The 27,539-nt window shown below is 40.6% G+C and overlaps 1 protein-coding gene across 4 annotated transcripts; it reads right to left on the bottom strand.

The window, feature by feature from the left end:
* Positions 1–377: 377 nt before the first annotated feature.
* On the bottom strand, positions 378–14,749 carry trim3b (tripartite motif containing 3b). Of its 4 annotated transcripts, none has more exons than XM_080508801.1 (17): positions 14,535–14,749; positions 10,632–10,807; positions 8,875–9,004; positions 8,401–8,511; positions 8,112–8,263; positions 7,731–7,911; positions 7,422–7,523; positions 7,148–7,246; positions 6,589–6,741; positions 6,045–6,423; positions 5,858–5,961; positions 5,568–5,735; positions 5,312–5,480; positions 4,733–4,774; positions 4,028–4,098; positions 3,799–3,939; positions 378–2,347 (listed from the first exon to the last, which is right to left on the bottom strand). In XM_080508801.1, the coding sequence occupies exons 2-17, from the start codon at positions 10,775–10,777 to the stop codon at positions 2,195–2,197; spliced, it is 2,301 nt and encodes a 766-aa protein (XP_080364927.1). In that variant the 5' UTR covers positions 10,778–10,807; positions 14,535–14,749; the 3' UTR covers positions 378–2,194. The 4 variants fall into 4 exon arrangements, with proteins under 4 accessions (XP_080364927.1, XP_080364926.1, XP_080364929.1 ...); XM_080508800.1 differs by having other exon boundaries at positions 8,863–9,004; XM_080508803.1 differs by lacking the exon at positions 4,733–4,774.
* Between the last annotated feature and the right edge of the window lie 12,790 nt (positions 14,750–27,539).

The following is a 27,539-nucleotide window of genomic DNA, read 5'->3' on the forward strand; positions in this document are numbered from 1 at the left end:
TTTTAAGGAGGAGGTGAGAAAACATTTCTCTCCTCCACTTTTTGCTTCGCTAATGACTCAGTAGTGACTTTCTGCTGCCTCTTTACAGAGACGTGGGTTTAATGACGGATCATTTAAATGACCGTAAAGTGTCGTACAAACGGGTCAAAAATAGAATTCCATTTACCGTCTGTGGCCTTCAAACAAACTGCTTTCAACATGAAAATATGGATCAAGATATTTTCACCTTCATTTAGCAGAAGTTGATTGTGTTTGGACTTCCTGTATAAGGCAGCCATGTAATCAGACCTGTATGTTGGTATTCAGATTACACAAAAATGATGCATTAACTGGTTTGAAGTAAAAAAAAAAAAAAAAAAAAATTCAATTAACAGATGTTAGGTGGTGCACATGACCGTGCCATTTAATTTACAATCATATCTTTTCCATAGTCACATAAATGTTTACACAATAGCTGTTTATTCTCATGTGTCTTAGTTATTTCACACAGATATGTCCGTGGCAAAAGATGAGGCATGGGCATGGAGAAATGAAATCGTAATAACACAAGAGACCCAGTCAACAGACGGAGGAAGATAATCTGTGATAACAAAGGGGTTTTTCTAATAAGTTAGGAAAGATAGAATGAATCTGGTGATGGAGAATTTAAGTTGGGTGAAAATGTTTTTTCTGTCACTGTATCAGCTGGTGGTGTCCCTCGAGGAACTAAACAGAAAAAAAAAAAAACCCCAAAACAATTCAAAACGTTGAACTATTCAGCAAATGAAAACATAGTCTACTAGAAAACCCATTATCAAGGTGCTTGTCAACTACAACAAGAATATGATTGTAATATACAGTACACGTTCTGGTATTGTTAATGAACTATACATAGAGGCATATATTACTCTTGCAAACTATATAACTCTTAGAATATTTGTATTTTGTGCAATGTTCAACAACAACTCACAACAATACGGTTTGGCTGGAGGAGAAAAGTCACCGTTTAACTGAACGTGAGCTCATCGGGAGAAGAGGTGAAGGAGTGAACGGCTTCCATCGCTACAAGCTACAATGTACATCAATGTTTGGCAAAGAGGAGACAGTTCAAATGCACTAATTAGAAAAATAATTTGTCGAGCAAATTATGTAGAAAATAAAATGTCAAACAAATGAAAATCTTTTCAAAAGAAAACAAGACACGGCAAACAATGTGTTCACAGCGGATGTTTCGTTCAATCGGCCACTGCTTGGCGGGACCTTGTTGCCACTTAAGTGCTCAAATAATTAGGCTATATAGTGAAATAACATTGGACAACAAAATCCATATATACAGGTAAATATGCACATGTACAACTATATAAGCCTGTAGGTATGAATACATGAAAGTGCAACGACTAAATGGGCCAGATTTAAGTTTGCTTTAGTTGCTAGTGGAGAGAAAACCAGCTGGTTGGGCTGTTCACTGCTGTGCTTCTTGATGCTCGTCTTTGGGAACCAAAACAAACACACAAAACAATAGATAAAAATTGCATACGCGTCAACTTATCTCACGACTGAATTGAGAGAAATAATTAAACATGTGCAGCGATCCGTCAGACGGATGAGATGCAGCACGAGAATGACACATTCCTCTATGTATTATTGGGTTTTAACATTTTAAGGCAATGAAAACAGTCATTGAAAACAGTGCTGCTTCGGTTCGTCTTGCTCTATTAGCTGGTCATTGGCCATATACCAATTTAGGATTTCTTTTCGTGGTGAAGCGACACAGAAATGGAGATGATTTGCCTTGTGACAGTGGTCATTTCTCCGATGGGGATTTTGTCCACAATGCAAACTGAAGTTTTGGGAAAATTGATAGTATTCAACGACATGAAACAAAACAAGAAACAAATCATAGATTGGTTCATTCCTGAGAAAAATTTTTTTTCCATGAAGTCTGTTCCTCAAGATTTTATCAATAAGACGAAAAGAAAAAAAAAACTTTCGGAAAAGGAGCTTGCTCTGTCTATAAAATACAATGCAATTAGAACATTTTGTAAGTTTGTGTATGTCTTTTTGCTAAATTTAGGGTGATGAACGATATAAAACCAATGTCTGGACCTCTGTTGATTGAGCAGGCACGTTGCAGCTCAACGTCTACAAGCAGTATGCCACCGTGATCATTTTTCTCAGCAGAAGATGAAAGATGTCAGTCCCGTCTTCTTCCAGTCTACTGCAGATATCTGTAAACTTTGAAGCAGTGATTGCCAGAGTCTGCAACGGCCACGTGTCCATCTGAGGTGAGGGCGAGACCCTGGGGGCCGTACAGAGGGTCTGCTGAGGTGTTGATGTAGGATAAGAAGGACCCTGTGCTGTCGAACACCTGGCACAGGAAAAAATAAACGCTAAGACATCATCTGAGTCAAATACACACATTATATCAGATACAATCTCCACCAAAACCTTTTCCGACTTTGTCTTCTTATTTGCACCAACAAAAACACTTAAAGGAAAGTAATCCTCTTTCAAGAACAGATGGACTCCTGACTCCTGACAGATATGAACTAAATACCCCCTGACCCGACCTCCAGTGAACTCAGGTGTCATAAATCTGTCATTATCTCACAACACTCACATACCTTTGGATTTTCTTTCATGGACTCACAGCGCTGCCTCCTGACTAAAAATGTTGTGTCTCACTATTGTTATTTTAAAATGCCATTTGTTGTGTTGGATTTAATTTTGGATTTGGCTTTACAATGTAGAATGTTTGATATTTGATGGAGTACTTATTATCCTCTCTCTTATCTTTTGTCATCTCTCTACAGTTTTGCCAATGATGTAGTTACTTTAATTCCATCCCATTAAAAATTTTGTTTTTCAGCTGAGGTATGATTCAGAATGTATCTAGTTAAAACATACATGTTGCTTCAGTTTCATTTAAAATTCATTGAACATTATTTAATAGTGAAATCAAGATCCATATTGTTTGATTCCCCGAAAAATGGCAAGTTATTTGAAAACATTACACAGTATTTGCTACAAAATCTCAAGCATCAGTTTAGGGTTAGGTTAAGTTATGGTGTAATATGTGTCTTTGTTTTTGTGTTTTTCTTAAACTGGTTTAAAACAAGTATGTGTATTAGGTTTCATATCCTAAGTGCTGAGACTCCCTGACATGTAATACCAATTTACGCCACTGGGTGGTGTGTTAAGTCCCTCTCACAACTGTGCTGTTACTCGGACAGACTGAAACTGTGAACAATGTTGATGATTTCATTAAAGTGACGACTATCATCTCCTCCTTCTGCTCTCATAAGGAAAAAAATGGCCTCTGGTGAGAAAGCAGCTGAGTATTAATCACCATGCCAGTGTTTTCTAAGGCTGGTCAGTGAACAGCTGCTAATATAACTTCCTGTAACATCACTGCTATTGTTGGAAGTGTTAATGCTTCACCCTGTGCACCAGATGTTACTCAGATAGGTTTAGTGTCTGTCTATCTCAGGTAGCTTGTATCTATCTATTTACTAAACCAAGGTGGATGCAGGAATATGAACATGCAGGAAACTAAATTAGCATACAAAGCTTGTTTTCATAATTTCAAATACATACTGTTGTGTCGATAATATGAACACAAACAGTGAAATACAATAAATTGGTGCTGTTTTATTGTACCTACATTGTAGTAAAACCCTCCTTGAACGCACTCCATTCCATGTTTTCATTATTTGCCAATCAAAACACAATGTTAATGTGACTCAACATTACCATCCGATGCACAGGGGTAGTGTTTTATACATTTTCAACATTAATTCTGATCATGAGCTGTCTCACCTGTATCCTGCTGTTCCCCCAGTCAGCTACAATGATGTTTCCATTGGCATCCACAGCCACACCAGTGGGAGCATTAAATTGCCCGTTGCCTTCACCATGAGAGCCAAACTTGAACAGGAACTCCCCGTCAGCACTGTAAACCTGGGATGCAAAGGCAGTAAAATGCAAAAGTTGTAGTCACTGAGTAAAGAAGCACCGTCACCTCCAAGATGATTTCTGTTTGTCCTACCTTCACTGAGTGATTGTGGAAATCAGTCACGATAATTTCATTCTTGTTGTTCACTGCAACAAAGTGCGGACCTGGATGAAGATCAAGAAGAGGATGAGAGTGGAAGTTGCTGCAGTGGCACAGAAACCTGTAGTTATCTTCAGCCTTATTTAATTAGATCGGTCACAGTTTGAAGTTCAATTGTTCATCAGCAGTCTTTTCATGCAATTTTACATTATTGGATTCAAAATCAAAACATTTGAAAAAAAATACTTCTATCCTGATTAAAAAGGTTAGTATGTTTTTGTCCTCAATCAAAGCATTTCGTCATCTCTGATAATAAAGCTCCAAAGGAAGCATCACGTGTTGCCTTTTTTTTGTCAGGTTTATTGGCTGAATATCCCATCACTGACCTCTACAGGTATCTCTCATCTTAAAGAAAAGTAGGAATAGCTACGAGTTTCAAACTGAGAATCATTCATACCGATCATTTTGTTGCAGCGTTCCACCAAGTACAAAATGCAGTTGACCAAATCTTGATTTCTAGAATATTAAAATGTCATTCACGTGTATCTGGTCATAACAGTACAGGCACAACTCGAGGTCAAAAATGTCTCAACAGTGCAGGTTTTTCAGGAGGTCAGACACATGATTGGGGAATCAGGTTAGACGAAGGGCACTGCACTGTGGGATTAAGGTTGCAGCAAGGCCACACTTAGTACTTACTGAAAACTGAGCCAGATTTATTTAAGTTTGGGCCAAGTTTTTCTGAATTGGAGAACAGAAGGAAGAAAAGAAAGGAAAACAAAAATAGGATGTCAGAAATAAATATAAGCAAAAGAAGAAAGTAGAGTAGAGTGGTCAGCACAGGTACAGTCTGTGGAGGGAACTGGAAGGACACTGCAGTGATTTATATAATGCATAGTCAGTATACAGGCCTATATAATATATGGATTAATGCACTGTTCTCTATTGAGAAATATAAAGTGCTGTTAGCTGCTATCGGGTGGCATTCTTAATTGCAATTTAACAAATGATGGCGTTAACATAGGGGCGTTTTTTCATGTCAATACTAAATAGCTGCAGATCATGTTACATAACATTCACAAATCCTATATAAAGTAACCACATTTCTTTATACATTGTCCTATATTTAGTTAAATACACAAAACCTTATGACAGCTTTGCTTTTGAAGCCATCTGAAACACCGCCTCTGTGACAGGCTGCAGTGCTGAAAAAGGAGGCTGCGGTTTGTTTTCAGAGAATAAAAAGGTTCTGCTGTAGACGACTCTGCTACTATTCACCTGCAAACTGTCTCTCAGACGTCCCCCTGCCTCCAAACTTAGTCACGAGCTTCCCGTTGGACTGGAAGATGAAGACGCAGCAAGCCTTGTTGTCCACAGTGATGATGTGTCCATTCTTGTCCACGGCCACACCCTTGGGACCCATGAGCCGTCCTGCACCAATTTTATTCTGCGACGGAGGAAAACATTGTATTATTCAGTGGAAATCGCACCCGTATGTCATTTCAATGTGGAAATAAGAGATCTGAACTCCCACCTTAAACTTTCCATCTGAGGAGAAGATGCTGACCCATCGATTGTCATAGTCGGCGACCACAATGTCTCCATTCATGTCCACAGTTACACCGGTTGGCCTTTGCAACTGTCCAGGGGACCGACCTCTGACCCCAAAGCGCATTTTGAACTGGCCGTCATTGGTGAATATCTGAAATCATTTCCGTCAGAGAATCCCATGTTGAGTGTACTGTATCAGTCACAATATGAATAAATATCCTCCTCATCTGCCCGACCACACTGATTGCTCTTACTTCCCCCATTTTGTCTCACCTGTATGCACTGGTTGTTGCTGTCAGCCACAACCACTCTGCCGTTCCCCGAGGCCGAGATTCCTTGTAGATTCGTGAACTCCCCTCTCTCTCTGCCTCGGGAACCTGACACACGAACAATTAAAGACTGACTCAGTTTTATGTACTTTTCCATCTATGACATGTCTCTTAAAGGTTATTTGTCTTACCCACTCTGTAGATCAGCTCGTCCTCAATGGGGTTTTCTTTTTTCTTGGTGGTGCTGTACATGCTGGAGGGCCGTCGCACAGCTTTCTGCCGTATGTGGCCCCCGGTCCCGCTGGGCGACTTCACCCTCCTCTTCACATCATCCGGAGATTGTGGAACGTCGGACGGCTTGACCGCCCGCAGGCGAAAGGGGCTGCCGCGTATCGGCTGCCCGTACAGCAGGAGAGCAAACGAGTACTCGCCCTCGGTGCGTAACGTGTAGCCCACCTCATATGTTCCATTCTTATTGTCCGCTATGTCTGCCTCTGTGATCCGGTTCCCATCAGCTGATGTTATCTCTGCCTTCAAAACTGCATTTCCTGTCCGCACCAACTCTCCATCCTGCACGGAGAAGCGTTAGATCAATATATGCATTGATAAAGATGCCCTCAAAAATACATTGTGCTGTACTTGTATATCAACGACAAAGTCTAAATGTGGATTTTACACAGCAAATGAACATACTGCTCCAACCAGTAAAACTGAGTCATAATCAATTATCAGTACTTTGTCTTTTGTCGTCACAGTAATGGTGTGATGCTGCCCGGTTGCTGCGTGGCGGAGTCCCTCTCCTGTGGCCACGGTGGTGTGAGCAACAGCTGCTGTTGTGAGGAGAACGCCCAGGTTCTGGATGGAGCGGCGCAAACCTTCAGTCTCCACCTGGAACATAGAACAGAAAGGATATCCAGTACTCTCCACTCAGACTACCTCACTACTGCATAAGGTCGGGTTACATTTTTACAGGGTTTTTTTTTTTATTGAATGCTAAAAAAGAAACCCCTAAAGTAAAAGTAAAAGAAAATAAAAGTACAGTATGTATATATTTTACTGCATTGGTCAATCAATCAGTAAAAGTATCATCAAAACAAAGTGAAAACAAAATGGACACATACATTTACTCTTACAGACTATGTAGAGTCACCAATTGATATCGTGCTTGTTTCTAATAACTGAGTGAGGGATGCAGACTACCAGAAAAAAACATCACAAAGTTACATCACGTAAAAATGAAGAAAAATTAGGAAATATCAGTCAAACAGTCAACAAATGAAACATTGGTGGATACCTGACAGTCCAGGTGTGCGTTCTGATGTGGTTTCTCGGGGAAGTCGTGCCTGGCCAGTGCTGTTACCCGCTCGCTCATCTGCTTCTGTACGAGCAGCACCTGCAGACCACACTGTCATGACATTCTGGCCTCTTTTTCTTCGAAAGTTGCTGCTCTCATTTCTTCCAACACTAAACATTTCAATTACTGAACAGCAGACATCCTCCACCAGATCTGATTCCCTTATGGGTTACAGCCTCATTGTGAGTTTGCTAATTACAATTTGCCAGCCCACCTCAGTGGCATTCCCATGGCTGAGCGCCTGTTCTGTGAAGCTGCAGCTGCTCTGAATGTGTTCCTTTCCCTGAAGAAGAGATGAAAGCTGTGCCTGTAGGACCTGTATGAAAAAAAAAAAGTAGAGGAAAAGTTAATCTAAAACAAGAGAAGCGGAGAAGAAGAAGTGAACAAAGCTTGTGGGATGAGAATATGAGAGATTTCCTCGGTCATATCCAGACCATACGTATATCCGTATAGCAATGAGGTTTAAGTACGTGTCTGAACAAATAGATGCACAAGCACTATGATAATGTGTAAAATCACTTGCTTTCTGCTTTGAGCTGCAGATGTTCTCCAGGTCCGTGATAAGGGCTGTTTTGCGCTGATGCAGCGCCCGTTCCAGCTCCTCGAAAGTACTCGTAATCTCTGATATCGCCTCATTCTTCCTGTCGTTCAGCTGTCGTGAGATCTCGCTCACCACCTCAATGGCTGCTGTTAGCTGGGGAAGTCTGCAATACCACCCACAATGACATTGTATATTCTAAAAATGTGTTCAATGGTCAACAAAAATACAGAAAATATTATAATTATAAAAAACAAACAAATAAGAAGATTTTGAGGAATGACTGATTCATACTATATAATGAAAAACATTCTAATGCATATAATCTGTATAACAACAAGGATTTGCAAAGGCCAGAGTCCCTACCTGCTGTGTATGGCATCCAGCTGAGTCTTCAGTGCAGCTTTTTGCTGCTCCACAACATCTCTCAAAGGTACGGTCACATGCTCCCTGTGCTCGCCCTCTGTACAGTCCAGACACATGGCGGTCTCACATGATTCACAGTAGAACTCCATCACCTGCAGAGGGAGACAAACTGAGGTCAAATCTTTTACTCTGGGATTCAGTTTCCTTCACATTGAGCTGTGTACTGAACACAAACAGTAAAGGCACATTAATCATGGCTAAGTTGAAACACCGGAAACGTGTTTCTCACCTTTCCCTCATGGTTCGGGCAGCACAGAGGCTTCCCTGCAACTGCAGCACTGACCGACTCCAGCACGCTGCTCGCCTCCGGTCGAGAACACTCTGGGTCTCGCTGAAGGACCTGGTCCAAAACATCACACATTTCTCAATTCGCTGCTGTTTTATTCTTTTTAGTGCGGCACTGTGGTTGTTTGTAATATTTTGCAAGTTTAATCAGCGTTGACTCATTCTTTCAAGGGCAAATTGACACATTACATTTACATTTCGCTCCTCTCGGGCATCCTATACTTTTCACCTAAATTCCATATATATTTGATCTTATTTGATCAAAATCTACGATGAAAAATGTAATTTCAAAGAAAATCCTCACGACAACACAACAAATGCAAAGAATGTCCAAAATAACATTGAAAAACAATGAGACAGTTATTTTTTGATAAGAAGGCATTCAATTGAGAAAAAAGAAATTTACTGAAAGTCCAACCTCCATGAGATTAGTGATGAAGAAGTTGTTCTGCAGAGCACAAACTCCTTTCTCTGGCAGGATCGACGTCTGCCGACACACTGGACAGGAGAGGGTCAGGGACTCTGGGGGAATGTAGTTTTGAAGACAACTGGCGGGAGGGAGTTAACATATAGGAGTAAGCACAAGGTTGTTTCAAATCACTGCAGAAAGACATTGCCTAAATAGTTCTTGTGCCACAAGAAATAGTGGAAAGTGTCAATCAGTTTCAATGTGTGTGTGTGTCACAGGTCCTTCCCACTGAGGCTGAGGGTGTCAGGCAGGCCTGCTTGCCCTCTGGTAGCCAATCAATATCTTCAGACACCTTCAGGCCATAACTAAACCCAGTCAGCATCATACAGCAGCAATATGCAGATCACACTGCGGTCCTGGACCAAAGCCCGCCTGCCGTACAGCCAGTGATGTACGCTTGCTTTCCTCGAGTTCCTCTGATCACAGATTCTGTGGTTAATGCTGTAAGAGACCCAAAGTCTGTGTCGAGGATACGCTTCTGTTGTGGTGTGTCTGGGCAGCTGCCAGGCCAGCATACAAATGCTGCTTCGTCTAATTTAATACACCACAGCAGTTTACCTGTTTCTGAGAAGAAATGAGCTCCACGACAACAATGTGATCTACCGAAGGCTCTGTCGAAACCACACTCTCCAAGCCAAGTTAAAAACACACAATTTTATTGTTCTGTTGTTTTAAGGGAGCAAAATAATATAAAACAGATTTAAAAAATCTGGACCGATAACTTCAAATGGCTTTTTTTTTTAGCAACACAGTGACAGCAAGTAACCACATGTGTGCCCTATTTTACAAAGAGGTTGTGATCAGTGGCACTACAACAGTTGAATTATTGAGAAAACTGAGTCAACTTCACATCTTGGTGAAAGAAAATGACTGAGAGAGGAGATAAGGAGCAAAATTAGGTGATCCATCACTCGACCAATCAAAACGAGGCGAGTCAGGCCTGAACCAAATAAACCTGTTCTAGTATCAAAACATCTGTCGGGGAACATCATGTGTGGCTGCAGACAAAAATCTGTTCACCTCAGCAGGACTCCGGATCACATGCCATCCAGTTAAACCAGGGATTAAACTTGCCCTCCGCTAGGCAAATGCCCCCACACTGCTTGGAAAAAGGATTTGTTGCATGCTGCTCGGCTTTTTAAAACTGTTCCATAAATATTTGTGTGATCATACATTTTCAAGTAAACCGGGTTGGAGCATAATCTGGGACTCCTTGTGTACTTTCATCCCCCCCACTTCATTCTGCATCCCACCCAGACTCACAATGAGCCACGCAAAAGCCTGCACTGCTTTGCCCGGCACGGAGAGGCTCGAGTTATATTGCTTCGGGGGGTGTCGTCTTTCCTGAGAAACTGTAGATAGAGCTGTTGTAATTGCGTCCCAACAATGAGTCTTTTCTCAGACTCCAGTCCTTGACGGGCCCTGATGCTGAGGAATGCACTTATCCCAACCAACTAAATGAGGAAAGTGCTCTGAGCTGTTTAAATGTGTGCAGGGATTTGCCATAGATGCCTCGGTCAGGCAGACACATACATGTGACAAGAATCCTGCTTTGGCAAGTAAGTAAACTGTGAAGCACTAAGAGCTAGAGTACATCGATAAAAACTTCTTTGCAGGGCCAGGATATCAGGTTGATCAGAGAGGAAGTGCAGGTAATTAAGCTTTTTCGTGGCCTTATCGAAGCAAAATGCTGAATTCATAGTTACCTTTCACAGAAAGTGTGCAGACAGGGCAAGACTTTGGGGTTGCGGTAGTGATCCAGACAGATGCTGCAGACCAAAAACTGCTTGTCTATTTGTCGCACCACAGGGCTGGTGCTCCCAGCCTCACGCTTGGCCATGACAGAGGACATTTACATCCACCAACAATGACAGCAGTCAACCTGCAAGAAAAGACAACACATAATATGTAATCTGCACGTAAGAACGGTCACGTCGAGTGTCAACTTCCTCACCGAGTGTCACTTTCGGGTTTGATTTTAAGCTCGGCAAGCTTCACATGGGAGGTACCAGGAACCAAAGTTAACAAAGCTGTTTAATTCCTCGATCGGTACAAAAACGTGTCCATTGTTGTGCTGTTATTTCTAGGTTAATACCACACAAGCAGTATCTGACAAAGACTTGAGAACGGCATTGAGCCGCAGTCCCCAGGGTGCAGGGTGCACACAGCATGCAGACAAACAGGTATGGCCATGCTTCTGGGTTGTTTTTAATGTCCCAGTTCCTAACAACCCCATCAGAAAAAAAAGAAGAAAATAAATTATGGCTTTGTAACAATCAGCGCATGCCGACGTCCTCGAAAGCCACAATAGTTGATCAAAACAATCACCTCTGACCACAGGGATACAGCGCAGACTGAAAATACACAGCTACACCTATGATCTTCACACTTGCGCACATATTCTCATGTGACTAAAAGCAGAAATGACTGTTTTCTTTGTGTAACTGTACATCAGCAAATCGACTAATACTAATGTCTAAGGAGTAATCAGATTTAGTGTAATCCACTGGATAAATATACTCTCCTGAAGAATGACTGGCAATGAACTAAAACTGAATTTATAAAAGGTATTAAACATCCATGTGGAATTAATTTATTTGCTTACATTTTTTTTTAAACAGGCCTTCACACAAGACTGTAGTTTAATAAAGAAAAATAATATTAACACAATCACGTGAAAATGTGGCTTGGTTAATAGAGCGGTCAGCTAAAAAAAAAACATGATATGTAGTGACGTCTGACCAGTCAACTGTCTAAATTATGACGAAAACAACTAATGTAATTCAAATGTCTACACACACATTTACATGTTGCAAAGTTAGTTTGACCAATATGAAAAACTAGGACGGTTGTGAATTGCTAGGCCATATGGTATACTTATTTCTGTTCAATATTAAAAGCTGTGTTTTACATGGTCTTCTTTCTTCTTTGCATGTTTTGTTTCTTAATGGAGATTCAAACTGTAAAACCCTTCAACAAAGTGCCAGTGGAAAACTAAAACTGTTACAACACACTAGATTAAAAACAAAGCCTTTGTTTGGTATGCATCAAATATTTATTTGATTCGTAATTCCTCACTAACCCCTTATGGGACGTCCATGAATAACCGAATGTTTGCAAAAAGCTCACTGGTTTTCATGTAAACTGAACATCTGTGCATGTGGGTTTGAACAAAAGAGAGAGAGAGAGAGAATGAGAGAGAGAGAAGTAGCAAAGATAAAAAACAAAGACAAAACTCTTTAATATGAGATGACTACAATAGACTTGTCTACTTGTCATAGAGATGCACCTGGATGTGATGGATATTCTGCCAGGTAAAACAGACCACTGCTGCTTCTACTTGGCCCAGTCCCATAAAGGCTACATCAGTGTGGTCCATCATGTGCCGTAAAATAAAAAGCGTACGCATACATTTCATGAGGGCATAGAAACATTTATTTTGTTCACATAACTTGTCTTGAAGTTTAAATTGCCACACGTACATGTTATTTATACATGTGTTGCTAACTGGCTTCAGAAATGTAGTTCAGCCATTTTCTCTCAGTAGGTCAACACATGTATTATTCATGCGTCAGACACAGACGTGCACTCGTGTTCCTACACAACTGCAGGAATGAACACATAACAGTGTGCTGTAAGCTATACTATACAGTTGACTATAGCACGCACACACGCACGCCAAAAGACACACACACAATGACACAATGATCCAGAAGAACACACAGAATCACAGTGACAATCATTATCCCCCACCAGATTCCCCTCCTGTCTACACATCTGTCACTGCTCTGGATCTAATACGGCGCTCAATCCCACATGTCCCATCCCTGCCCGGGTCCTATTGTCAGTTGGTGCCCATTGGGTAGACATGAACACACACTATACACACACACACACACCACACACACACATACACACACAAACAAACATGTCAACAGTGTGGGTAAGAGGGCAGGCTGTATCTTTCCGCTTTCTGCAAAGAGGATCCGGTGGCATGCAGTCATTCGACTGGCAGAGTAAAGGTCACGTCTTAACCTGTCAACCATGAGAACGACATGTCAGATTCACACTCCGGTTCAGGACAGGCAGAGTAGCTGAGGGAAATGATTAGCTTAAGTAGCTTATGTTATTGTGTGAATTCAAAGATGCATTGTTCTCAAAAAATGCTGCACTATTAAGTGGAACTTCAAGAGTATCCAGCCATCAAAGCAGCTTGAATTCCCTTCCGGTATGTCCTGAAATTAAAGCAGGAAAATGTTGTGTTCTTCAGTGCAGGTCTTACACTTATCTGCCATTCACATTTTGTAAAAGAACACACCGAACTAATATCATCTGTGATGATGTGTGGCTAAAAAGAGACACATGTATTAGTGGGTAGGTGACAAAGCAATGACAGTGAAGCTAAAAAAAGACCAGTGGTCTTAGGATGGCTGGACAGTGTGGAAGCTGGTGACCAGCTGCTTTCAAAACACATTTTGAGTTGGTTGAACACGAGAATTGAATAAATGAATAAAGCAAAAAAACAAATCATCTGACGTCAGCTAAAATAACCTGATATGTCTTAAGATTTATAGTTTAGCTCCTTTTGCAAAGCCGCGGTGTGTTTGAGCCAAAAATGTGAAACAAAATAGACGGACCCATGTGGCGCGCATGCATGCATGCACAAGAGTGAATGCTCCAGTGCCTGTTCGCAGTTATAAATTCAGCAGAGTGTTTAAACTTGGTCGTATCTTCATTCATGCTCACTTAAAATCCCAAATAGGCCAAATCGTTGGGTTGTCACGATCTAAGCCACCATGACCAGTTAACTGACAGGCTTTAAAGTGAGTGAAGGCATGAAGATATAGAAGTGAAGCACAGCAATTTTAAAGACAGCAGGATGGGATAAAGCCAAGCCATGGCAGGACTGCAGGAAGCCTCAGAAAGTTCAGCTGAGAGGACAACGTGCAGCGAGCTGTCAGCTGACGCTATAAACATGAAATGTGTCATAATTCTCCGGGGCCATTTTACACACAGTAATAACAGCAGTGATGTTGCCAGTGACCTTAGTCTGTGTAATTCCTAAAATTCTGAGGATTATAGCATTTGCATATGTAACTAACTGCTTTTGTGTGTGTGTGTTTGTGGGTACGTGCGTTTGTGTGTGCGTTCAGCTGGCTTGTGTGTGACAAAAACCAAGCACCCGTGCCATTAATGCACAATGCCTCCATTCACTGTTGGCTTTACAGTGTACAAAAGTAACTGTTTTCTTTGTCTCTCTCAGAACTGAAACCTCAGCTTGTTGCTTTACTGTACCAAAGAGGCCTCACAGTCAATGTGTGCCGTCTCCTGAAGCACAGACAGAAATAAAGTCCCATAAAAGAAGCAAGCAAGAGGAAATTAAACATGTTCTTCAAAACAAGTGAATCAGTACAGCGATCAACTATCATCCCCTCTGTCCTCCTCCGACTGTAATGCAGCTGTACAGCACCCATGAAAACCTGCTGACACAGTGTACAAACACAACCTCAGACACCAAACTCTGATGAGAGATGAGTTGATGGTGTGAAGTCACACAAGCACAAAGCAAGCGCAGAAGGACATTGGGAGCTGACAGAGTGGCTACCTACTGTCACAAAAGTGGAGTGCGTCAGTCTGAAAGGCTCCATGGCGGCTCCGTGTGATGTCAGTGCAGCAACCGAGGAGCCGGCACACACCCTGACTCACACACTCATGCCTACTGTCGTCCGTGTCCTCGACCCCGCTGACCACTCTTCCTTTCCGCTTTTTAACTGTGCAACAAACACAAGCTGAGAAAAGCCAGAGCGAGGATGACAACACAGGGTGGGATGTTAAAATGAAAGTCCCTCCTACTGTCAGAGATGTTTACAAGCACGAGCTGGCTGGATACCCTCCTACTGCCGCGCTCTCATTGGCTGGGAAACTTATACTAGTGGAGACGATGGATTGCATCATGGGCCAACAATTTATACTGGCCGGAGGCAGTGAAGGGAGGAGATTGAAACAGAGAAAAACTGTCAGGACAGCAGGTTTGACTCCAGGAACACGCAGCGTAAAAGACATGAATCTACTGTGCAATACTAAAGTCAACACCCAAAATTTGGTTCAAAGGAGACATAGATGAAGGTTGAGTTCTTGAATGAAGCTTCTTTTGTGGCTGAAACAATAATCAAACGGCTTGGATCCTCTGCACTCCAGTTCCAGTTATGAGGGAATATGAGCCAGCCAGGCACACATGCACACTCTCAAACGCACGCAGCCAGCCAAACAAAACACTGTTACGTAATTCATGATGTCACCATGAAAAAACTTAAAATGTGAAAGTAGAACATATGCCCCTTCCCGTCACATTATACGCGCAGCATCAAATTAGACACATGCAGGGATTAAGAAAGACCTTTAACACTGAAAAGGGGATTATCATTATGAAATTTCAAGTAAAATGTCTTGCCATGCGATCCTTTTGCCCTCAATCCCTGATGCCCCGTGCCCGTGCGACGCAATCAGATTATAATCTGGAGCGAGAGGTGACAATTTGTCAGACAAAAACATCCATCTACAGTTAATCTGTGCAGATTTAGAGCCATCGTCCACTCACTTCCACCCCGTTTAAACTTACTCAACAGCCACACACACCTTTCCAAAATCCCTTTGGAACAAACTCACAGGCCAGACGGCAGTGGTGGGCGTAACAGGAACTAGGGGATAAGAGGATGAAGGGACCACTCAGAGAATGACATCAGTGCCCATGGGTTTAAAAAAAAAAAAATCAACTCACTGTTTTCATACCGCTTTATCTATCTATCTATCTATCTATCTATCTATCTATCTATCTATCTATCTATCTATCTATCTATCTATCTATCTATCTATCTATCTATCTATCTATCTATCTATCTATCTATCTATCTATCTATCTATCTATCTATCTATCTAGTGATGGGTCATGAGATTAAAACATTCCAATATTGATTAATTGATTGCTCTTAATCTAATTTATTGTCTTTTCTTCTTCTTTTCTTCTGGAAAATACTTTAAATTTATTTTAATGTAATATAATTTATTTAAACGTTGAAATGTGTTTTACTTGTGTGATTTTGTCTCTATTCTTTCAAGGTTAAAATTCATATTTACCTTGTTTTTGTCATTTTAATAGTTTATTTGGCTTTATTTTTTTTTCTCAAAGTTATTTTTGATTCAATTCTTTTGCTTTTGCTTTACAGTAATAATGACTCTAAATGTGTTTTTTTTCCCAATTCCTGTCTTTTATTTTCTTCTAAATCTTTCAGTGAGCACTTTTAATAAGTTAAAGAAATATATAAGGAGAATAAGAAACCTTGACATGAGGAAACATGCCTCTTCAACTGGTTCTTCCACATAGTTGCAATCCTAATATGTTGATGCAATTTGCAACACGTGTTTGTCAGTCTTCAGAATTCCCAGAATTTTACAAAACACACAAACGCAATGGACAAGAAGTCAACAAGTTATGATAACATTATGTTTGGTGTTTTTTGTCACAGGCTGACAAATAGTGAAAATGCAGTGGATTCAAGTCCGGGGACATATCTGCATAGAATTTGCATGTTTTCCTTAAGTGTGCATGAGTTTTCTTTTTGGACTGATACAGTCCAAAAACATTCATATGAGGCAATTGTCCATGTAAAACAGAATCTGCGAATCACTCTGGTCAGTTTAGAAACAAGTCACAGAATAGTTTAAAATATACAGAAACAAAAGAATGAAGTCAATAGATAAAACTGAGGAAAACAATTGGACAACATTTGGACCTAAATATACAATATGCAGTACATCTCAGGTCGCGGTTTCGAGATTATTTCCATTGCCATATCCAGTAAACGATAACATTATTTCATCTGTATATTCCTCATGGCTAAAAAAATCTGATGCCATCAAGAAAATGCAAAATCTTCCAGAAAATTGAGACATTGGTCTTTTTGACCATACTCTTGTCACCATCGTAGCCACAGGACACGTGCAGTACAATGGTTCAATCCAACAAAATATAGTGTCACACATTTGAGAAGTTATCTTGGAAAATGGGCAGAGGCACTCACTCACTGCATCTTTCTGAGATTTCACATCAATAAAATCTAGATATATCCATATATTGGTCAAATAGTTGAATTTGTGCAATGATCTGCAATTAAGCTTGAATAAAAACAGATGTGATTACAGTTTTGGGGTCAAATTGGGAGTAAAAATGTTCAATCATAATGACAATATAACCGGTCTACATGATCTTGGAGGTGCAGTTTAAAGACAGCAAACAGGGAAAACTTTTTCTATATTTGAAGCAAGCAGACAAGTCTTTAGAAGAGTTTTCTTTTAACATTCATATGCTCAGTAAGATTCAGATACAGTACATGTTTTAGTTTTATTAGAGTTCAATAGAGTAAAAAAAAAAAGAAAAGAAGGAAATGTTCTTTCTAACTGAAGTATGGCTTATTTTACCTCTAAAAATATCTTCACAACACAAAACGTAATCTAAATATATAATATATCTAAGCAGAAACTGAATACCTTGTCTTATGTGATGTCAACAACTAAAAGCCGAACGGCTCGGCTATGGGGTTTCTGTAAGAAGGAACAGTAACTGTAATGATCGTGATGATGGGGAAGTTTCACAAAAACAGAAATTTGGAATGACTTCAGAGAATGAAGAGGTAATTATATTTTCAACGAATCCCTAAGCAGTTAACCTCTGTTAGATTCCCTGAGGGCCCCCAAGTGTTACAGTTTTCAGTGTGCAGCTTCTCACAAACAGTGACAGTTGATGTCATGTAACAATATAGATTTGTTCAAAAACACGGGAGGAAGAGAAACAGGATGGAACAAGATTCAACAGGATGGCGAAAGAGAAAAGAGTAAAATGAGGATGGGTTGATGCGTGGATACTATAGGCTATACAATGCGTATAATGAATAACGAAGCCTCCTGTGTAACAGAGCATGAGCCTGAGATCTTGGGGATTACCATGATGGCGTTACAATATGACAGCATCCTTCACAAACACAGACACACAGAGTCAGCTGCAGGAGTCTGAGTCATACTATAGCCCACCTCCTGCTGCTCCCCCTGAGCCACTCTAATGCCACCAAGCACAGACAAGAACACGCGCCTCACTCTTAAGAGTTTAAATCTCTGAAAAGTATTCACAAAGGTATAAATACGCGACACACGGACAGAAAGGAAATGGCGTGTACAGGCCAGCCAGCGTAACCCTCGTTAACATGCAGGGCAAGCCTCCGTTCTTCTGCACAGGCCAGTCTTAAGCCTCCACATACATATAATTCTATATATAGAGCTATCAGTTCTCATCCTCTTCACACCACTGGCAGGCACGTGCTCCGAACGGCACACGCACTGTGAAAAAGCACAGCCATCCTCGGATGACCGGCAAAAAAAAATTGCCTCGGAAACACTGCGAATGCCGTGCATGCTAAACATTTTCCTTAACCTTTTCCTCAACCATGATATCCTGCATGAATTATATAGCTGGGGTTTATTTTGTGTGCACTTATCTCACTCATCTATGAAAGCCTTAATTTCTAAAGCACGACCATCATGTCCTTAGGGTTATTGTGATTTTCAATGCTTGTCAGCATGTGTGATTATGTGCAAAGTTAAGACAAGAGGGGGCAAGAAGATGCCTGCATAATGCTGGCACGACAGCAAGAGGCTCGGCTATGGAAGTACATCATAAATTTAATATGATTTCTTTTTTTGAGTGTGGACATTTTAGAGTATATGCACATAGTTTTGTGGGAGAGAGCCCTTCGTTTGTTGTCCCATAGGGCTGTTTGCAAATCACTACACTGTGGGCTGAAAAGGTGAAACCGAAGCTTCCTTTCAAATGCATGTTATCCAGATGTCTTTCCATCACAGATGACCTCGGGGAAAACAGGTGTGTGAATGAGTTTTGCAGTTGGTTTTTAATCTTTCTTCTTCTATACTTTATTTCACATTCTCATGGAGCTGGAGGATCCCAGGGGACTATAGTAGGACAATTCTCTTTATGGTAAACAAATTGAACAAGTGCATGTAAATACATTTTTACATGCAAGGTGCATATAAATATCCTAAAGTCAAAGTTTGCCAAAAAAATTGGTATAATGTGTAAAATCCAATCAGTATTAGATCACAATTCACTCAACTTATTATATAACTCCCTCATTCTTCCATATCTGAGTTATGATGTGGAAATATGGGGAAGTATTGTCGACCTTAATACATTAGCAGTAATGTTGAAGGCGCATAATTATAATCTTCCATCTCATATCCAGAAGTTATGCGAACAGAGAGAGTTGATATAGCCTCAGGGCTACGGGTTTTATGTGTGAACTATACTTAACAATCCTTCCAAATCTGTCAAATATATTTCGAAACCTAAGCCTTCGAATCAATAATGATGAAAAAAGTAGTCATGGACGAGTTGTCCAGAATCACATGGAGTAACCACTTTATGCACACATTCAATATTCGGAGTTGTCTTGTTGTGATTTGAAATGTTTTTACCAAGAAATGAAAAGGGGTTGTAATGTTATCTAACACAATGTCTCTCATGGCCCCAAATATTTTTCTAAATCTGTTTACAGGAGCAAATGGAAGTGAAATACTTGCAGTGTAGCACCCCTGCAAAGCTAAAACATAAGTGTGCAAGGCAAGGTATTCTCTCATAACTCTGCATTGTTGACACAAGACCCAAGTTAAGAATATCTTGCAGTATAAGGATGCACAATGTGATGGGTAATAGTGATGGTGGAATATCCAATTATTTAAATAGCAAATTAAAAATAATACAAAAAAAAATGTATTTGTGAGATCTGATATCTGAACTACCGGGTACTATCTCTAGTTCAACTGCAATATATGGGAGAAACGTAACATTTACATGTATTAGTCTGGTATAAAGATTCAACAACCAACAAGAGTAGAGCATTTAAAAGATAATCATGAACAAGTAAAACAATAATATGCACAAACATAAAACTGAATATAATCCACATGCTTTTCATGATTAAAAAGGTGCATACACTTGGCTGTTACGTGATGCACAGATTTTTTCTTTCTTTCTCCTCTTTCTTGCAAGACTTCCCAGCAGAGAGAATAATTTCAGTGAAAGAGGAGCATCTGCCACAGGGTAAGGGATCTGATCCTGAAATAATTTGTTTCTTTATATAACACAAGGGAATAGGCACTGTCAGCTGAACATACATTAACATAAACAGTTAGTTCCACCTCTCCTGGCACAGCAGGAGCCGACCACAATGATGGGGGTTTTTTTCCCTCTCAGGTTAAAGTGTGTCAGGCCTTCTGTGTCAAAGCGTGTTGTTTATTTTGAACACGTGGGAAGTTTTGATGTTTATTATCATCTGGGAGCTTCTGGAAAGTAAAGGTCAACAATGTGGTTTATGTAAGAGCAGAAATATCCAGAAAACAAACACATCAGTTGCAACAGAAGAACAGAACTTAGCCACGGGCGTTGTGTTCGCTTGTCCTTCACATCAGAGGAACACTAACCCCAACCCACTCTGAAACCAAATGGAGGAGGTGAGAGACTTTCTTTTTCTGTGTCTGACGTTGGAATGAGCTACATGTCATACCTGAGCGAGCGAGTTCATTTTCTCATATTATTGACTCATAAATGAGTACTGCGATTTGTATTCAAAACATGGAGGGGGGGGGTCATTTCCTTAAGGGGATTATAAACTCCATTTGTTCGTCATGCTGATATATATATATATATATATATATATATATATATATATATATATATATTGAGTGTCCCCACCTACCAACCACAACTCTGATCCAGCTATCCATTCTTTGGCTGTGTTATATTTTTGATTGCAGGGGGGATTAAATCTATCTCCTTCTCAAGGTAATTGAAGCTACTTCACAGCCAGACCAGAGAAAACCCCTCAAACAAATGTATTTTCAAAATCAAAGTGAAGCAGAGCTGCCACTGAGAGTGACTCTCTACATGATATTCCCTCTAAGATCACATGCAGCATAGATAGCGTCACGCTCTAAGGATCAGATTTTTGGTTGATGTGGAACAATCTGCTGAATATTAAATGAGGAGATTTTGTTGTTTGATGGATGTTGGGATCAGGAGGGTGACGAGAGTATTTTTGTTGCTGGGGCGCGGACTGTAAAAACGGTGACACACTGAAATTACATCTGCAGTCTTAGATTGTTATGCACAGTGCACACAGACATGAATAATATTGTTTATGCCTGAGAAGACAAAATGATTTGCCTGAAAGAGTGTAGGGTCATGTATTGGATTCAAAATCACAAGCAGCCTGAACATAAACACATGTGAATAAATTAAACTTCACTTAACACCATCAAAGAACTGTACAGCCTGGGCTTAATGTGGAGTAAACCTAATGTTTAGTTAAGCGCAGTAGTATAAGTGGGTTAAAGTTTTGAAATTCAAATTGATCTGCTCGCTAACATGTTGCAGAACGCACATTGATCATGTGAAATCCTCTTGACATGTGTGATGCTGTGGCTCACAAACATCGAGCCTTCTCTTCTCTGTCAACAGACACACTGACGCAAACAACATCTGAACTCTTCGGCTCGTCCAATCCCAGCCAGACTGTGTGGGAATGTGTCGCAGGAACTGCCTGTATCAACATAATAGCCGACGGCTCACAATCCAGAATGCAAACATGCAGGTACAGCTGCACATCATTACAGCAAAGAGACATCGGTGGAAAAGAAAATATTTTCTTGTACGTGGATGCTTGCCAGGGCTCACTGAGAAGGATCTGCCATATTGTTGTTGTTTTGTTTTATTAATATATGATTGTGTCACAGATAGTTTTTTCCAAAATAGAAGTTAGAAACTTTCTATTCATGAAAGTATCTATGTCATGTATTTATTTTTGATGTATGGTTGTTTATGCTTCACCATTAAACAAAATACGACACTAAATTTGCTGGCTTTGTAGAATTATTTAAGCCGCAGCAATGCTGGGATACTCATTTAAACAAATGCTATCACTCAGCTATTTATGAACCACAGATTCGGCAGAATGTGATGCCTATGATTTACAGTTACCGGAAATTTTTATTACATGGCAATCTTATTTATGGATTTAATTTTTTAAAGAGGGGGCTGACATTGAGGTGGTGAGCACTGATGCATCACAATCCTCAGTTTGAGTTCAGACTGGGCTCTTCAGCATGTTTGTATGTTTTTTTTCTTTGGGCATGCGTGGATATCCTCCAGTAATTAAATTGGCTCCCACAGACCAAAAACCGGCGTCTGAGGTTAATCTGTGAGTCTATGGACTTTAAAGTGTGAATGAGAGTGTGTGTGACTGTTTGTCTCTCCTTTTCGATGGGTTTATATTTGCCTTTACCAACAGTCAGCACCGTGCTCAAACACCCTACAACCCTGACATAGTTGAAGCATGTCAGGGCCAATATCTGCCAATATCTGAGTGTGTTCTCCGAAAGTAATGAACCACCACGTTCAAGGTTTACTGTCGAGAGGAAACACAGTCACAACAACAGAACATTTGCCATTTTAGTAAATGTCAGAGTTTCTTATAGGCTACGCATAAGAATTAGCCATTGATCTTGATTGTCAGCCGCAGAAAAACGCCATAGATAAATAAAAGTGTAATTGGTACGCTGATATGCTGTTATAGGTTAAGAAAATGTAATTGTGCTTGAAGAAGACGTAAATATTTTCTCTTTAGTGCAAATGCAAAAAGGAAAAAGGAAGAAAATCAGTAATTTAGTAACTTAAGTCTTTATATGAAAAATGATGAGTAAACAAAATGCATTTGCATTTAGATTTATTTTGTATTATTTAGTTAGTTATGGATCTCTCTCGCTCTCTCACATGCACACACACACACACACACACACACACACACACACACACACACACACACACACACACACACACACACAATATGTTGTGTACTATTACTGAGCCCCCCTGAGGGATCTGTCTAAATATATCCAACATGACATCACTGCATCTCTTTGCTCAGTCACTCAGATTTCAGTACACGCGTCGTCGGCAACAGAAACAACTAAGTAGGTTTGAAAATGTTTGGAAAACAAGAATGAATGCACTTAGAGAGCATGCAACACTGCTGCGAGGAGCAAGTGTCATAGATGGGCCAAAGGAGATTTTTATCTCAAAAAGGGAGAAACTGAACTGCACAAAACCCATGAGAAGCTTTCATATCTTTGCCTTCATCCTCATTGGTTTTATGCGCATCTCGTCGGTTATTCCCTTTCATGATAGGGTGCAACTGCAAACGGCTCATTTGGCTTGTTTTCACAATTAATACCTCACCTGCTGCCACTGGGTTTTGAACCGATGACAAAGACAAACTGTGGCACCACCATGTGAGATCACCTGACTACGTTACACATGTCTGTAACGCATCACTGATCTTGTTGGTCGATTCACCAGTGTGCTTGTTTTTGATGTAGTCACTCTGGAGCAAAGTACGGTGAAAACATTGACAGTTGGAATCACAAAAAAAAAAAAAAAAATCAAAGAAAACTAAAAGATAAAGGAAAAACAAGTTCTCCGAAGTTCTATCAATAATCTACCTACATGGTCACATAATTCCCAGATGATACTCGTAGCTTACTTAGACTTCACTCAAACATTGTTCCCCTCTAGAGTACAATTTAGAATGAATTCATTTGATATATTCTTTGATTTTCGTCTCAGCAAGCACGTTTTCTCCCCCCAACAAAGACCTTTGATCCCTTATAATGGACTCAAAAAAAAAAAAATCCTCACAAAACATATATACATTTGACCCAAACATTTGTTTGATAATCCACAGTGGAAGACTTCTGTACCTGTTACCCATGGCAACACAATCACATCAGGGCTGATCAGGTCTGAAAGGAAGACGAAAGAGAGCAGCACACCTTTGCTCACACACACACACACACACACACACACACACACACACACACACACACACACACACACACACACACACACACACACACACACACACACACACACACACACACACACACACACACACACACACACACACACACACACAGCTGCCATGTAACAGGACTATTCTGGCTGGTGTCAAGTCATTTGCGCTATCAGATGCCACTGGAAGGTCTGAAGTGCCAAACATAGATCTGTTTGCTCATGTTTATTAAGTGACAGGTATAACACAGAGCAGGTGTATGCATTATTAGAAATTACAGTGTCTTTTAAGAGATACAGCAGTTAAAAATGCCTGTACATGGCTCCACATCTCCCCTCAGATTTTGGGGGATTTTAGAGTAAACCTGCTACGTTCTGAGATACCTGATTCAGCATTTACTTTGTAGAAACTGTGTGTTATAAATGTGTCCACAGTGCAGAAAATTCTTAACATTAACAGGTCAGAGAGCTAAATTTGACCGCTCCAGCACAAATGGGGCAGAAAAATCCAGCAGCATTGTGTTTTCACAGTTAAGTTTACATCGCTCCTCGCCTGGCTCCCACCCCTCCCTCCCACTGCAGCTCCAGTGACATTCCTCCCATGCCAGCTGGACATTCCAGTTCAACCCCCCCACCCACAGTGACCAGAGGTTGCCCCGGATCACTGTTCCAGCTTTTATAAAAGTAACTTCACTCATCACTCCTGTCTTTCTGCACATGCACACATAAGAGGGCAAATCTCTGATGAAGTCATCTACTGAATCCCTCAACATGTTGTTCTAATTATAGAATTGCGCTTGAGGATAGCATGAGGCTCTGCACACATCACCATCAACCCTGCCTTTGTAAAAGTTTAAATGGGACCACACTGCTGAACGACGAGGTGTGACACCTTCTAAAATGTATTCGACACAGGAAAACTTTTTAAGCACGGGCATATATGAATCCAGCTTCAGACATAATCCCAACGAACAAATAGAGTCAGTCTCTAGCAAACACTCAATCTTGCAAAAATCTGCAAAAAGAACTGTACGGTTGTCATGTTAATACTGACAGTCATAAATATAATTCGCTTTAAAGCCTATTGCATCAAGCCACAAAATACATTTTGAGTCTAGTTTGCAATCATGCATCTCATTCTTCAACATGCACATCTGCTAAATGCATTGGGGTTATGCTGCATAGTTCAAAGCCCATCATAAGGCCAGCAAATGGCCTGCAGCATCATTTTGGATACATATAACGTCGTAGGGTGTGTGCATCTAACAATGAAAGGTAGGGGAGATAGTAGAGAGTGATGGAGTAGGGAGAGTGAGACGTGAGAGGAAGAGAGGCTCTCACCCTCCACTGATGGAAGGAAAACAAACAGTGAATGTTGGAAAAGCGTGGATGACAGATCGACAATGAGAGCAAGTGTCAGAAGGGGGAAGAAAAAAAAATGACTTACAGGTTCCTGTCAGATGAAAGAGAGATGCGGGTAAGTTTCAGCGTGGCCCCCTCCAGAGGGAGTGATATCCGTCCACAAAAGCTGACATTACCAAAGCAAAGACCGCACCTGACACAGAAGGGTCAAGAGACACAGCGGGCAGGAACAAGGAGTGTGTGTGAGTGTGGGATCAGGATCTGGCAGCAACGCATGTATGTGTGTGAGCAGGAGGTGGAGAGAGGGAGTGGTGAGAGAGAGAGAGAGAGAGAGAGAGAGAGAGAGAGAGAGAGAGAGAGAGAGAGAGAGAGAGAGAGAGAGAGAGAGAGAGAGAGAGAGAGAGAGAGAGAGAGAGACAGAGAGAGAGAGAGAGAGAGAGAGAGAGATACCAGGAGTTTGTACAACCTGACTGGCTGATGTAAAAATGGGAGGGGGTTAGATTATCCAATGATGTAAGAGATGAGCAGAGTGAAGGGGAGATGGCAACAAAGAGATAGATTATTTTTTTTCACAAATTCCTGTCCTCACTCTTACCTTTCCTTCCCCTCATTTTTTTTTTATCGCCGTGTGTAAAACAGTAACATCCAAACTTTCAGACAAAAACTGGCCGTATGAAAATGTTGTTCAGCTTCATGAACACAAGTTCTTCTACCTGTTCTTTATGCACACATAGAGTAGGTGCAGGGAGAGCGATGGGACGGATAGAAGACATGAAATATCTAACCCTGCAGGAATCTCTGAGAACTGATGACTCAAGCAAGTGACAAATGTCGAGATCAGCTTGAAAGGCTGATAGAATAAATGATGATGATATTCATTTTTTTTTTTTTCTTTTTTAAAGTGAGGAAATTGTGGGAGATGACTAAGTGAGCTAAGGCCCACCCGTGAGGCAGTTCAAAGCAGCAGTACAAACGAATGGCGTTCCCCAAGTACAGGGAGGAAGAAGAATATACACTATGTGTTCTTATATTTTACATTCTGTTTATTTACCTGGTCAATAACCTGCTAGTTGCTTTCTTTGCTTTGTTAAGTTTATGAGTATGTGATTGATTAAAAACACACAGGATGCAAACATACTGCCTGGAGAGGGGGTAGGATTTAATGAGCTTCTGCTTCCTCCTGCTTCTTTTTGTCCATGTTTACGTTTTCATTGCATTTCTTGTGCTCACTATTTTGTTTTTGTTTATCATGTGTGAAATTAAAATAAAATGTCAAAAACGAAAGTAAATTAAGTTTTGGAGACAAATACGGTGATTGTGATGTAAAGTGACATGCAGTGTAAAATTGTCAGGTTCGAAGGATGTCTCTCTCTCTCGCCCTCTTTTTTGCTGGATAGATAACAGAGGCATAAAGCAGCGTCCTTGCAGCCAGTGAGTGTGGAGCGCCTGTGTGCATGCGCATGGGGGTGGGGACCAAACTGTCTTCTCATGATTTTTGCTGCGGGAGCACCATGTTGCCATGGAGACTGCATCCAGTGCAGCAGAACATGCAGATGGCCTCTCTCTTTCTCTCTCTCTCTCTCTCTCTCTCTCTCTCTCTCTCTCTCTCTCTCTCTCTCTCTCTCTCTCTCTATCTGTGTAAAACAGTCCAGCTAGCTTCTCATTCCTCACCAGCAATTCATAAAAGCTTGTCTTTGTGTGCAGTTTTGAAAAAGGCCCTGCAGGTAGAGACAAGCTCCTGAGTCAGAACATCAACTATTTTCACCCACCAAGAGTAGATTTCTTTTTTTTTTAATTTTATTATAGTTTTTATTTTATTTTGTGGGGGACCTTAGAGGCCACTGGAAGCACTGGAGAACCCTACTGGCTAATGAAAGAGAGTTACATATATGTAATGTAATATATGTGTATATACACTTACCTTTCCATTTTGCAGCGAACAGACTGGTCACTCATGAGGGTCAGCACATCAATGTCCTATGTTTTCATCATTTTGCTCCTTAAAGACAAAACAAATCGATGCAGCAAAAGGAGGAAATCATAACGCATTTATAAAACACAGAATTCAAAAACACACTTGTATTATGAATAGAGTTAGAGTGAAGCAAATTTCCATTTGCAAGAATTGTATTCTTCTTCTTCCTCTTTTTTTTTTAACTCAACGAACCAACAATTAACCTATTAACGGCACTGGAAGGAGTGCAGAAAATTAACATTGCTCCGAATAGACCAATAATGAAAAACAAACTAAGATGCGTTGCACCATCTAGTGACTGACTTGGGA

The sequence above is a fragment of the Blennius ocellaris genome (genome assembly GCF_963422515.1).
Source record: "Blennius ocellaris genome assembly, chromosome: 14".
Taxonomy (NCBI): Eukaryota; Metazoa; Chordata; class Actinopteri; order Blenniiformes; family Blenniidae; genus Blennius; species Blennius ocellaris.